We start from the raw sequence: 13,853 nt of genomic DNA on the forward strand, positions 1-13,853 counted from the left end.
CAGTGCTGCTTCTACTTGCTTTATTCCCAGTGCAGGAGCTGCTCGGACACACGGTGGGCTTTGCTTTGTTTTTACCCTCTGTATTTAAAGGGCACAGAGTGCAGGATGCTCCTTACAGCCAAGTTGGAAGATGTGAGCATTATTCTGAGCAGCCAAGCTGTCATCCGTGCCTTCTAACAGTGCCTGCTCCTCAGAACTGACCTCTGGTTGATGAGCACAAGGTATGGGATGCTGGCTTCCTAACTCCTCGTACATTGATTCAGGTTGTGTGGAGGACGAGTAAATAATTAGGTTTGGAAACAAACAAACTGAAACCAAACCCAGAAGCTGGGAAACTGACTTTCCTGTACAAGCATTGAGAGCTGCTGCTGTTCCTGCAGGGTTTTGATGCTGTGAAATCAAAGCCTTTCTGCTTTAGAGGAGGTGGATCTTCACATCTTATTGTGTATTAATTCTCTTAGAGGTTTTGGGGGGGAGCTCATGGGTTCTTCACTCCAATTAACTGCTATTCAATAGTCTCTTTGGGCAAACTTGGTAATTGTTTCATGTGCCGTGGAGAGTGTCAGTAAAGCTGCTTACAATTTCAGCAACTTACAAATCTTTCATTAAGGAGGCTATATTTAGTCTGCTTTTGTAATCGACTTGCAGGAAGTTTGATCTGCTTTCTGTGAGGAGAAGGGAGACTGAAATGATTCCTTCCAGTGGCAAGCAGCCTTTGTATGCTGCTTGGAGGACTGGAGAGGTTTCGGTGACCTGAAATGTGGCTGAGTACTGCATGTCCTTTCTTGCCTTTGAGATTTTTCTATTTTTATTTTTATTTCTTGCAGAGCTGGACCAAATTTGTCCAAACCTATCTGCCTATTTCGCAGCTTCCCATGCAGTTAACTGCTTCAGTGCATTGGGCTGTATTCCCTTCGGTCTTCCTGCTCACCAGGTATTTGTGTAACAAACTCATGCTGGCTTACACATATATAGGGAGTGAGAACTGGATTCTGGTGAACTAATGCTAAGGTCTGTGGGATGACAGGTTGTAATTGGGGCGTTGAAGCAAGGCTGGTGTAGCTAAGCCCCACAAAACAGTTTGTGTGTGGAAACCAAGTAGGGAAAGAGCATAAAGGAAGCTGCTCAGCTCTGGGCTTGTCTGCAATACAGCTGGAGCAGCAGCTTAGCTTTTGGGGTATGAAGGATAACAGGAAGTAGAGGTGGGCAAAAAAGTGATTGTCAGAATAGGAGCTGCATCTTAACGGCGAGTCTCCACCCTTGTGGGTAAAAGGGTGGTGGTGAATCTTGTTAGGAATGGTCTGGGGGTAATTCAGCAATGGACACGTAGTGCCAGAAGGAAGGTGGGCGCTGCTGCCAAGTGTCTGCAGTGGGAAAACGAAGACGCCGGGCTGTTCTTAGGGAATTGAAGGCTAAGCAAATGCCCCAAATACTTTTCAAGTTTGGTATGTGTCAACAGGTTTTATACCTTGGGCAACTTCTTTTATAGGTCAGAGCCTGTCCAGGGCTGCAGCTTCAGAAGAAGTCAGGTCAGAGGTGGCTTCACATTCAGGGCTCTGCAAAACAAAGCAAACCAGCAAAGTACAGATATTGTGAAACAATGTATAGATTTGAGTCATTGCATAGATGCTGTGGTGGTCTCTTGAGAGGGGTGAGGTTGGGACAAGTGCTTTCCTGTAATTTTGCTTGCCTTTAGGGAAGTGCCAGAGGTGTCAGCTGCGTCTTTCCTATCTGAACTTTGCTATCATTTGCAAGTTTGGAATTTACCAGATGACGCTAGTCGTGTTCTGGAGATTTTTGGATAAGCAAGTAAGGAAAATGAGCTATGCCCAGAAGAACAGGGAAGCTAGATGGCCTGGAGGTTCAATTTTACTGCAATGTGAAGGTAAAGGAATTTGCATTAGCATCGAGTGCGTTACCTTTGTCTTGCCTTAGAAAGTAAATTCTTGTCTGAGTAGCTAAGCGAAATGTAGTCATTTCTTTACAGGGAAGAAGAATAAAAACGTTCCTCTTAAAATATGGCAAATAGACTCAAATTCCAAGCTCTGTTTTCCAGGAAATACCAGCAGTGGTTTCACAACACAGGCAGCGGTCAGATAGGTGGTGGGAGGGCTGGGCTGGGAGCCTTGGTCTGAGTGGCCCTGGAGTTGGAGTGCAGCAGTGTGAGCTCTGCACACCTGTGGGCTGGGCTCTGAGGGTCAGTGGGTCCTGATGGCGATGGGCTCTGAGCCTCCTGCAGGGGAGGGCAGTGCAGGGCTGGCCTCACTCAGTGCTCTGGGGGTTCTGTCACTGGTACCCTCTGTTCTTGCTGCAGGACAGTGCGGCTTCTGCTGCATGTGTTGGTGCTGCAGTTCCAGGGAGGTGGTGGGATTTCTGCTATGACTGCACAGCGAGTGACGGCCATCTACTCCCCTGCAGCAGTCACAAATGGGTGGTAAGATGCTCTGTGTGCTGTCCAGAGAACTGAGGGTGAAGGGTGTGCCAGTCTAGGACCCCTGTGTTGCATTGTTCCTTGCGTCTGGTTTGTTTTTCTCTTGCCTGCACCATGGGTGAATGTGAAAATCCACCCATGCTCATCAGAAAGGGCTTTGTTGAGACCTGACAGTCCCCCAGATCTATCAGCAGCACTGTGATTTATGGGAGGTTTTTCCTTGTCTTGGTCCATCAATAAAGCCAAGCTAAAGGTCCTCAGGACTGAAATGAGCTTACAGCTGATTCTTGGCCAGTCAGCATCTCAGTGAGCGGTGGTGTATTAATAACCACTCCTCCACGTGCGAACGGTCTCACTTTGCTTTGGCACTTGGGCTAATGCTGCATTAAGAATTCTCCTGGGCAATGGGTGCAATGTTTAACCATCTGTAACTCGCTGCTTGCAGAGCAGCAGTGCCCAGCAGGGAGGGCTGTGGCCGTGCCTGTGGTGCAGTGCTGTACTCAGGGACTGCTGGGCAGCTGGGTGCAGGGCTCTGGGGCAGCTGGGAGATGCGTAGGGCAAAGCCCACGGCATGGATTTGTCTGGCCCTGTGCAGTGGGCTGCAGGGTGGTTGGGGATAATGCAGGAGAAACCAGCCCTGGGACGAGCTGAACCCCAGAGCTGGACCATAACTGCAGCATTTGGTGTCTGCCATGCGAGCTTTGTTCCTTGTCAAAGCAGCCCTGCTCCGCTGTGCTTCGGATGGATGGGAGTGACCTTCAGAAAGAGCTGTGCTAATGTTTATTTTATCAGGACCCAGCTTCGAACCAGAGGAGCAGCCGGTTATTTTTAAACCAGGCATTGAGCAGCTTGAAGCCTGGCTCAGCAGAGCTGCGTGTAACAAATGCTCTTTAAAGTACGGCTGTGCATCATCTCTGGCTCTGAGCAATGCTCCTGCCAAGGGAGAGCGGCGCAGGGCTCGTGCCTGTTAACCCTCTGGGGCACTTTTGGGGCCGTGCTTTGGAGCGGCCATCCCTGAGGCTCTGTGATGCCAGTGCTTGGGGCTGGCTGCAGGGGGAGGGCACAGACCCCGTCCCGTTGCCCCCCCCCAAGCTGTGGTTCCCACACTGTAGGCTGGGCACTCTTCATCTCTGTCCCATGGACCTGGTGCTGCCCCTTGGATTCAGTGCTGCGTGGAAGGTGAGAAGCCAGGAGGAGAGGGGGGAGGGAGGGAAGGAGAGGCCCTGCTGGGCCCCTCCGGTGGAAAGGATGCTCACGAGGCAGGCATGGCTTTAAAAGTGAAAAATAGAGGTTTTATTCAGTGCTTGCATAGTTAATTCCCATCAAGGCAACGTCCCATTCCTCACCGCACCATCTCTGCGGTGACAGGAACAGTTATTAAAGCAAATAACCTGCTTTACCTATGCAGCAGGGTTCTAGGCAGTATGTATTTATAGAGCTATAAATAGATTTATGCTATATGTGTATATAGCACATAAACAGCTTCGTGCTCACAGTATACAATCTTTTCTCTACCAAATTGCATTCGGAGCATTTTAACTGGCAGGCGTGAATGCTGCTGCTGCGCGACCGGTGCGGGAGAAGATTGTCTTTCTATTGTTTGCGTTATGAAATGTGCTCTGCGTCCCAGGGGCGTGTTTAGAGCTGCGGAAATGAGTGAGGCTGCTGCTGGGCTGCTGCAGGAGGGCCCCGAGCTGGGGCTGCATCCACCTCCACGGGGAGGGAGAGGAGCAGAAGGCACGGCTCGGCCCTGGCGGCTGTCAGTACCACGGTTATCGCTGTCCCCCAGCCCCTGGGAGTGGCGGTGATGGAGGGGGGCTGTGGTGGCACTGGGCACTTGGAGGTGCAGGGTCCTGTGCCCTCAGTGCGGGTCAGGCTAAGGTTTGCAGTTGTTTCTCCGCAGCACTGCCCAGGGTTGGAGCAGGGTGTGGGGACGTGGGGGGCCCTCACTTGGGCAGGGGTGCGATGATGACGTTGCGGTAGCCCTTCACTCCTGTCAGCTTGTCACTCTCAAAGTCCACCATCAGCTTGCGCAGCCCGGCCTGGCGCGGCACGAACTCCATCCGGAACTTGGCCTCTGCCTGTGGCTCCACGGGGTCCTCACTGGGGGGGGGGGTGGAGGAGTCAAGTGTGGTCCCTCCAGGTCCCCGTTCCCCTGTGCCGTGACACCCCCAGGACCCCTATGGCGCTGCTGAGCCCTGGGACTGGCTCGGCCCCACTCCCACCCTGTCCCAGTGGAGCTGCCGTGGGCCCCAGGACCCCCCAGCTCCCTCCCCACCACCCGGCCCTGGCTCTTACAGCTCCTCGATCCTCTGCCCCTCAGTGAGGCCGGCGCCTTCCACCACGAACGTGCAGTTGTTCAGCGGCTCTGCCAGTGGGTTCACCAGTGTGATCTCTGCCACCAGCTTCCGCTCCTGCATCGGCTCCCCTAAAATCTGTGAGCAAAAGGGATGGTTGGACCGCAGCACTGTGCCAGGACTGAGCTCCCATGGATTGGAGCATCTGAGGCCTCGCTCACCCTGATCTTGATCTCCGGGTTCTGGATGTAGACATCCCTGATGGCCACCACGCTGTCACCACTCTCATACTCAGTCAGCAGAGCCACCACCTTGATCATGTTGTCCTGGGTCAGATTGGGCCCATACTGCTCATAGAGGATGCGCAAAGGTACGCTCTGTGCTGAAGGCAAAGCAGAGCAGGGTCAGTGCTGCTCCTGAGCCAGCACACAGGGTTGGTCAGAGGAGCTGCAGGAGGGTCTGCAAGCATGCAGGTGCCTGCAGGGCAAAGGCAGCATCCTTTTCCCTGGGCTACATGAGGTGCAAACATTGTTTGGTTGATGAATCCCAGTGTGCAGCTGCTGATTGCATTTGTTATGGACTCCTGTAGGAGAGAAAGCTTGGCTTGCATTAAAAGTTAGCTTGCTCTGGTGTATCAGCTGTATGGCATTTCCAAACCCTGAAGGTTCTGTAGAAAAATGATATAAATCAGAGTGGTGTTTAATTACCAGGCAGCAATGCTAATTTGTAAGAACAGCAAACCAGAGTTCAGCAGTGCATTGGGCTCGGGCCAGGACAGCTCTGACTCAAATAATGTGAGGATGAGAGAGGTTGTGTCCTCTGCAGAGGGGATGCTGAGCACGTCAGCAATGCTGGGCACAGCCCGAATTCAGCGCTGCTTTTCCCACCGGCTGAGGGCTGGGGGCCGGAGCCACTGGGAAAACCCCATGCAGTCCTTTGGGATCTGCTCATCCGCCTGCTGCCTCCACACAGGGTGTGTGAGAGCAGGAACTTCCGCCCTGCTTTAAGTGCATCACCAGCCTCCTGCCTGAGCAATGTTCTTTAAGCAAAGATTTAAGAGCCACAGCTGTAAATCAATGTGAACAGAACCCCGAGGAGGTACTGCTTGCTGTGGGATGGGTCAGTGCTGCAGCCTGTGGGGGCTGTCAGAGTAGAGGCAGCTCAGGGCTGCCATGGGATGTTGTTCTGGGTTAAAGCAGGGCTGCGTTTGTGCCACAGGATTAAACACAAGTGCTGCATTCTGCCAGCCTGGAGTGCGCTGAGCCAGGGACCCACGGGTGCTAGTGCAGTGTGGATGAGGACAAGAAGCACTTCTCATGGCTGGGAGCTGGGTGCGTGCCTTGCAGCGGTTTCTGCCCATCCCACAGTACCCTGGCCCGGGCCCAGGCCAAGATTTGCACGGATATTATTGCTGCTCAAGCCATTGTGTGCACAGTGTGTGCGGTCGGTGGCTGCAGGAAGAATTTCCTCTTTGGGAAGCTGCCAGCACAAGCTGGGACTTGGCGCTGGGACAACTCCTGGCTGCTGGTGCTGCAGCATGGCCCCCACACCTGGTACCCCCCTATTGCCTTACCCAGGCGGGGCTGCAGGGTGAGGTTCAGCAGGTCCTTGGAGCCGCACTGCGGGCCCACCTCGCCGTTGTAGCTGGCAGTGCGGGCGCACAGCCTCAGCCTGCACTCACGCTCCGTGTCTGTGTCGTTGCTGATGACAGCGAAGACATCGAAGTCGGAGCCGTTGTTGGCGCCCTCTGACAGCTTGATCCGCATGTGCAGCCCCTCGTCCTGCTCACCCAGCGAGCTCTTCTCGTGCTCCGCCTTGCTGAACACCTCTCGCTCCTTCTCAGACCCTGCGGTGCAGAAGAGCTCCGGTCAGCAGAGTGACGTTGCCCCTCCTCAGCGCCAACCCTGCGCTCCCTCCGTGGCTGCCGTACCCTCTGGATACTTGTAGGTGTGGGTGATGTCCTCACGGCTGTCCCTGCCGACGCTCTTGGTGCTGATGTTCTTCCCCACCACTGAGGAGTGGGTGCTCTTCCTCTGCTCGCCATTACTCTGAACGATCCAGTACACCACATCGGCATTGACCTCCGCGAAGACGAAGGGGATGTCGTACTGCATCTGCAGGTCGCCCTCCTTGATGGCCTTGACGGGGGCCGGCCCGCAGCAGTAAACCCCTGCAGGGAGCAGGGCCGCTGCTGTTGCCCAGGACCCAGCCATCATGGGAGCCACGGGGCCGCCCCATCTGAGGGCAAGGCATGGGGGGACACGGCCGTGCCGCACCTTCGCTCTTCTCCTGGGGTGTGGGGTCCAGCGCTTGCCACCCATCGTATCCAGGTGCCAGGTCAGGCCGGGTCATCCAGCACTCCACCCAGCAGTGGAAGTTCCTGCAAGGGAAGCGTGGTGCTGAGCAGCTCCTGCCCCGTCCAACCACGCTGGGGATGCCGTGGTCCCAGCGCTCGCAGCAACTCACCAGATCATGTCCCTGGAGCGCCGCTCCTCCACGCCGTCCTCGCTCAGGTAGCGGTCGATCACCAGGTTGCCATTGGTGTCATGGGCAGAGTTGTAGTTGGTGACCACACGGCTGGGGACACCCAGGCAGCGCATAACTGCGGGAAGCAGGGCAGTATTGGGGCATCCCACTGGTCCCACAGTGCCACGAGGGGTGGCAACCCGCTGGGACACAGCTGGGTTTGGTAGCATGGTGGGGAACAGGCACAAGAGAGACTGGGAGTGCTCTGGGGGCAGCGTGGAGGCAGCGTGCTGCAGCCTCCATCGGATCTCAGTGCTGCCTCTTGCTGCGTGGAGACACCCTGGGGAGCAGCAGTTGTAATGTTCCAGAGGAGGGCTGTCAGCTCTTCTGATTTGCAGAAAATCTGCTTTAGCTCTCTGCTATTTCTCTTCTCTCTACAGAGTCTCGCAGACATGAAATATATAACCGTGCACGCGCTCACAGCCCAGGGAGAAAGGCAGTGCTGCAGCGTGCCCACGTCTGTGCACTTAGCAGAGGATGGCCTTGGATTTTCCTTCTCTTTTGCCCCAAACTGACTATGATGGTGGCACTGAAATTATCTTGATCTCAGCGGATTCATTACTTCACTGCAAACTTGACCTTAACACTGCTTTTCTTCTCCTGAGCCACAAATTCAGCCTCTCCCTCCTGGCCAGGGCTGTCCTTGGCACAGCAGAGAGCTAATTGCAAAGCCAGAGAAGTTCTTTATCATTTTTTCCCTCCGTTTCCTGACAAATTGGAATAACAGAGAACCTAATTTCTCAGAGGCTGAGGTGAATGGACTGCTGCCCTCCCTGCAGTGCATGTGGGGTGGCAGGTGGCTGGCAGGGGGAACAGGGGGTCCAGGGGCTGTGCTCACCGGTGCACGCCACAGCAGCGAAGACCCAGCACTGGCCGTACTTGACAGGCTGGCAGCCCAACCTCCTCCACCTCTTGAGGATGTCCACGCTGCCGATCCATGCCATGGGGCTCATCCCATCCTCATAGTGGTTGTCCCAGCGCCCCAGCAGCACCCCATGGTCTTCATCATTGCAGTTGACCTGCAGGGTGACATGAGGAGATGGCACTGTGTGGCCCCTGGGTACCAAGGGACAGAGCGCACTGCCCAGGAGCAGGCTGGATGGAGCGCCTTCATCCAGCTTAGTCTTGCTGCCATCATCATCAGGCAGCATGGAGGGATGCAAGAGCTGCACTGGGATGCACCAGGACGCACGTGGCTGTGATGGAGGAGCATGCTGAGAGCTTGTGTGTTACAGGTGCTGCAGAGGGTTGGTCTGCAGAGCCCTGCTGCACTCACCATGGCGCTCACCACCCTGCCAATGTAAACGGGGTCATTGCGATGAGAGCAGTCCAGGTTTTGATCCCGCAGGAATTTGGGGTTGATGTCCAGCATCTCAAGGCAGATGGCCAAGATCTCATCTTCAAACTGGTGCAAGAGAGAGGGGAGAAAACACGGGTGAGGCATGCAGTCTGCGGGTAGAGACAGCGCAGTGGCAGCACCACTTTGTCCCATTTGTGCTGCCATGATAAGGAGCTCCATCCTGCTGCCAAGCACGGCTTTCAGGAGTGGAGAGAAAAGAAATCTCAAAGGGAAAACTACCTATTTCTCCACCTGCAGGTGGGTCTGGGCTTAGGGTCTTCTGACAATCACGGCCCTGTGCTGCCCAGCACACAGCCCTGTTGGGAGCTGGGGGACGTGGCTGCACCCCTCCAGCCCCCGGGGCTCCCACACAGTGCTGGGTGCTGCAGCACAGCTCACGGTGCTGCGTTATCAGCACGGCCGGCGCGGCCCTGGGGAGCTGCTATCAAGCACCAGCTCTCCTGTGGCACCGATTAGAAGCGTGCAGCCCTGAGCTCCCCGTGTGCTCCCAGGTTCAGGATGCAGCTCAGCAGTGAGGTTTTGTTTGCTGTGTGGTGCTGGGTGTCCCAGGGCCGTGCTGCACTCACCTGCCCGAAGTTCCAGGGTGTGGAGGTGATGTAGTCCCTGGAGCCCATGTAGATGAGCCCCTGCTGGGACAGCACATATTCACGGCGCTCGTCCTCTTCCTGCAGGTACACTGCATCGTCTGCGGGGAGAGCAAGGGATGGGGCACTGGAACAGGGCACCAGGGGCTCGGGTTGCTCCTGTCCAAAAAGGCTGCTCAAGAATTTCCACTCAGTTTGACCCGAGCTGATGGGAAATCATCAGTGGGCCTCTGTTTCCCTTTTTTGTTCTTTTCTGACTTCTCTTTCACTTTCCTCCCCTTTGTTTCACACAGCGGATTTTTTCCCCAGGGGTGGGAACCTCCGTGGCTGAGAAGCAAATGGTGGGAACTGGGAGTGCTCACAGCCATCAGGACCTGTGCAGGGTCACTGCTGGAAACAACACCTCTTACTGGAAAGGCTTTCAGGAACAAAACTCATACGTCCACGGCATCAGCACTCAGCACAGCCCTGGGTGAGCAAAGCTTCCTTGCAGCCCTTATCTCCAGAGCCAGCACAAAGCATCAGGATTCAGGAAATTGGTCCCTCAGCCAAGGTCAGCATGGGAGAGCGCAGGGCTGTTCCTGGGGCAGGGGAAGGATGTGAACAAATGACTGCCAATTGCCAGCTGTAATTAACCTCCAGCAGGTCTGCATGCTGCCTCCTGCATTGCTGTGTGTCTGGGAGCTCCCAGGAGCCTTTTCCCCGCCATGAGCTGCTGCTAGGGACGTCAGGTACTGGGTGCCAATATGAGGAGCTGTGTCCTGAGCAGAGGAAGGGGCTGAGGCCTGCTGCAGGGATCTGTAGAGAGGGGAAAGAGCCCTGGGACCTCTCCGGTGTCGGGAAGGCGAGAGCCTCACCTGGGTGCCAGGCATTGAAGAGCAGAACGAAGTCCCCGAGGTGGAAGCTGGAGCCCTGGTACTCGGTGGAGGCCTCCAGCGTCAGGCGGTAGCGGCCCACGCGGGCACTGCTGGGGGAGCAGAGCGAGACACAGAGCACAGCCCCGTCCTGCTGCTGCAGCACTGCACTCCAGGTCCCCTCCTCAGGGCAGTCAGTCAAGGTGAAGTGTGACCTGGTGCCCGACGTCTCAATGGGGCAGGGCCCTGCAAGCAAGGGGACATCAGCTTTCCCCAGTGCCAGGGATCCCGTGCAGGGCTGTGCAGTGCAGGGGTGTCCCCATGCCTGCTGGGGGGGGGACAGAAGCCACCCACTGGGACCCAGGAGTGGAGCCAGGTAGAAAAACCGTGCAAATGCCACCAGGGCTTAGAGGCTTTGGGATGGGGGCATGGAGCCCTCCCCACCAGGTTTTGTTTCTGAGGGGCTTGCTCACAGCCCAGGGTGAGGCTTTGCTAGGCTGCCCCTCAGCAAGCAGCCGGGTCACGGTGCGAGAGCAGCCTTTGGCACAGAGCCTGGAGCCCTCAGCACGGAGCTGCTCTCAGCAGGAGCTCCGCTGCACGTGCACAGCCCACGGTGAGCCATGAGCTCAGCGGCTGCAGCGCTCGAGCCGAGAACACAGCGATCCCTGCCTTCCCCCTGAGCCGTGGGGCCCCGCAGCTGAGCCCGAGTCGCTTGCACGTGGCCGGCTCCAAAAGCTGCTCCTGGGAGCGTGGATACCAGCCCCAGCCCAGCCCTGGTTGCCGGTGCTGATGGGCTTGGCTGGTGGCCGTTGTGTTCCGGAGCAGCCACAGCGAGGGCGGCACAGCAGTGAGCCACCAAGAATACTCATGAACTCATGAGAGTGACACAGTTTCTCCTCTCTGCCCTTTTGGGGAGGCTGGGCTGAGCTATCCCTGTCTTTCTGGCAGCTTTGGGCTCTGCCTCCGCCTCCTCCTGCTGCAGAACCTGCTGTCCTGCCACAGCATCCCGGGGGCCTGGGCAGGGCTCTGCAAGTCCATCAGCCCTAAAAATACAGGCGCTATTTTTGCACTGAGCCGATCCCCTCTGTCCTGTAGGAGGTGGCACACGAGGTGGCACATGTCCTGGGGTGGTTTCGTTGTCCCCAGGGGATAAGATCTGGCACCTGCCCTCTCCCCTCCAACCCCATGGGGTAGAGCCTCTGGCGAGGGTGCTGGTCGAGGCTGTGCCAGCAGGGCTGTGCCTTGGCTGGAGCCACGGATCCTTGGCCCATTTTGTGCAAGCACAGTGGCTGGAAGCCAGCCTGCAGCCTCTGACCTGCTGCACCCAGGGCTCCCATAACATGCAGCTCACAGCGCATGCATGGTATGCAGGGAATGACTGCAGCATCACCCCAAGGAAGGGCTCAGCTTCCCAGGAAACCTTGCTCTGCACAGCATGAGCGTGGTGCAGTTTCACTATGAGTTCTGGCCTGATTGACTCAGCAGGATACAGCATCCCTAAAATAACTCTTTCCCCAGACAGAGTTTCCTCTTTGTTTGCCCATAGCTGCACTCAGCCTAACCCCTATGCAGGGTGTGGGCACTCAGCTGGCAGTGGTGCCCATCCCTACCCCTGCATCCTGCTGTCCATGCAGGCTCACATGGCACAGCCAAGCAGCGCACGGGCCCCAGCTCTGCAGACAGCCTCTGGTCAAAGGCCTGCTTCGGTTGCACCCTGGGAGTGCATGGATGCTGGGGGCACCCTGAGCTCAACCCTTGCATGGGAGCTGCGGCACTCACCCGTCTCCACGTTGAAGGCGAGTTTGTCCACCCCCTCCTCGTAGTCCCGGCCCGTGAAGTTCAGGGTGATGGTGAAGGGCTGCCCGCGCCGCACCACCAGCTGCTGGCTGCCCATCTCTGCCGTCCGGTGCTCGCGGCCATTGCGCTCGCACTGCAGGTCCCACGTCTCCAGCACCAGCTCTGCGAGAGGCACTGCGTGAGACTCTGCCCGGCAGCATCTCCCCATGCACACAGGGAGATCCCAGCCCCGGGGGTGTGGACGCGCCCTGAGCAATTGCCCTGTGTTTGGGATTTCTCCTTAATCCCGGCCTGAGTCTTTGTGGGGCTTCAGCAGTCCCCTCTGCACCAGGCAGCCCTGTGCAAGCGCCGTGCCCAGCACAGCCCTGGGTCCCAAGCGTCCCCACTGCACAGCCATGCTCTGCATGTTGCCGTACCCAGCGCCACAGCAAAGCCCAGTGCTCATTCTCTTTCTGGGAGGCTCTGTGCCAGTTTGCTGTCTACATCCCCCTCCAAAGCACTCTGATATGGAACTTGGCTAAGTGCTGGGAATGCCAGAGATGTTTCCGTGCCTCAGCTGCGGGCAACTTTCCTGCATTGTGACTGCTGAGAAATGGGACAGACGGAGCAGAGATGCAGTGACAGAGGCAGCAATTGGTTCCCAGGCTGCGTGCAGGGCAGCAACACTGCTGGACACAGGGCTGTGTGCTGGGAACAGAGCTGCAGCCCAGCGCTGCGCCGCAGCAACGCGACGTTGCTCAGCATCATTCAGGGCCGCTGACCCCTGAATGCTGTGCAGGCAGACGGAAAGGAGCTGCCAAAGTAAATGAGAGCATTTAACGCTGGAGAGCACACAGCAAGCTCAGCAGCAGCTGGCCCGTGGGGTGGCCGGGGCCGTGGCAGCCTCGCTCAGCTCTCCCCAGCTGTGCCTTTCTGCAGCAGTGATCTCAGAGCCGTCCCTGGGCAGCGCTGGATGGAAAGAGCTGACCCAAGTGCTGTGTTTCCAGAGCAGAACAGAACCCCACGCCGGATCCTCTGGGCGCAGTCTGCTGCAGCACAGCGTGCGGGTGCAGAGCTGAAGGCCCACATGGGGCCCTGCAGTGGGGACAGAGTGCAGGAAGAGCTTCGTCCTGGTCACCTCCCCCTCTGTGAGCAGGAGCGCTGCTCCGTGCTGCCACGGCACGCTGTGTGAGCAAGAACCTCACTGACGATGTGCCGAAGAAGAAACTGCATTCGGGACACCGCAAACAAGCGTGCAGAGCCGCAGCTGCTCCTTTTCCCGGCCACCCCGCAGGTTTTAGCACAAAGCACAAAGTGGAGCCCTGCACAGTTTGGCAGCAACTCTCCCCCGGCCGCCAGCGTTCAGAAGGCGGTGTGACGGCCGTGCGCCCGCAGCGCAGCGCGGCCCCCGGAGGCTCCGGGACAGGTGCGGGTTGTCCGCGCCCCGCACGGAGCTCCCAGAAGCCCTTCGGAGGAAGACTCCCGTCCGGCGCAGCAGCTCTGCAGCAGGACCGCCTCCTCCAACCGGGCCGACGTGCGGCGCACGACCCCGGTCCCGCAGCGCCCCGCGGAGCCCCGTGCGTGGCACAGCGTCGCTCCGTCCCGCACGCCGCGGCCGGGGACGGAACCGCTGCCGCCTTTTGCGCTCCCGATCGCGGCTCGCGGGAACGGGCCGGAGCCCCGCGCTGGCGGCGGGCTCTTACCTTCGGCCATGGTCCCGTCCGGTCCCGGTCCCGGTGCCGCCGCCTCCCGCTGCCTTTATAGCGCGGGCGCAGCGCCCTCCCCCGGGGCCGGGGCCGGGGGGGAATGAAAACGAAGTTTCCAGGAAACCGAGTGGGTTTGGTCCCACCTATTTTAAACAACCGAAAAAAATAATAATCCCAACCCACGGGACTTTGGAGGGGGAGGGGGGGAGCTGGGGGTTCAGCCCCGTCGGCCCCGCACCTGCCGCCCCTCCCCGGAGCCGTCCCTTCTCGCAGCCCCAGCGCTTTCCGGGAAAAGGGCCGAGGCGGGAGGGGAGAGGGG

At 57.7% G+C, this 13,853-nt stretch overlaps 1 protein-coding gene across 2 annotated transcripts; it reads right to left on the minus strand.

Moving 5' to 3' along the window:
* Window positions 1–3,697: 3,697 nt before the first annotated feature.
* On the minus strand, window positions 3,698–13,853 carry TGM2 (transglutaminase 2). Of its 2 annotated transcripts, XM_048963275.1 has the most exons (14): window positions 13,773–13,853; window positions 13,532–13,677; window positions 11,832–12,011; window positions 10,056–10,298; window positions 9,181–9,299; window positions 8,531–8,659; window positions 8,093–8,273; window positions 7,195–7,330; window positions 7,005–7,108; window positions 6,659–6,898; window positions 6,302–6,574; window positions 4,950–5,110; window positions 4,730–4,866; window positions 3,698–4,534 (listed from the first exon to the last, which is right to left on the minus strand). In XM_048963275.1, exons 2-14 carry the CDS (start codon window positions 13,539–13,541, stop codon window positions 4,378–4,380), a joined length of 2,070 nt encoding a protein of 689 aa, XP_048819232.1. In that variant the 5' UTR covers window positions 13,542–13,677; window positions 13,773–13,853; the 3' UTR covers window positions 3,698–4,377. The 2 variants fall into 2 exon arrangements, with proteins under 2 accessions (XP_048819232.1, XP_048819231.1); XM_048963274.1 differs by having other exon boundaries at window positions 13,532–13,812.

Source organism: Lagopus muta, chromosome 16 (genome assembly GCF_023343835.1).
Source record: "Lagopus muta isolate bLagMut1 chromosome 16, bLagMut1 primary, whole genome shotgun sequence".
Classification (NCBI taxonomy): Eukaryota; Metazoa; Chordata; class Aves; order Galliformes; family Phasianidae; genus Lagopus; species Lagopus muta.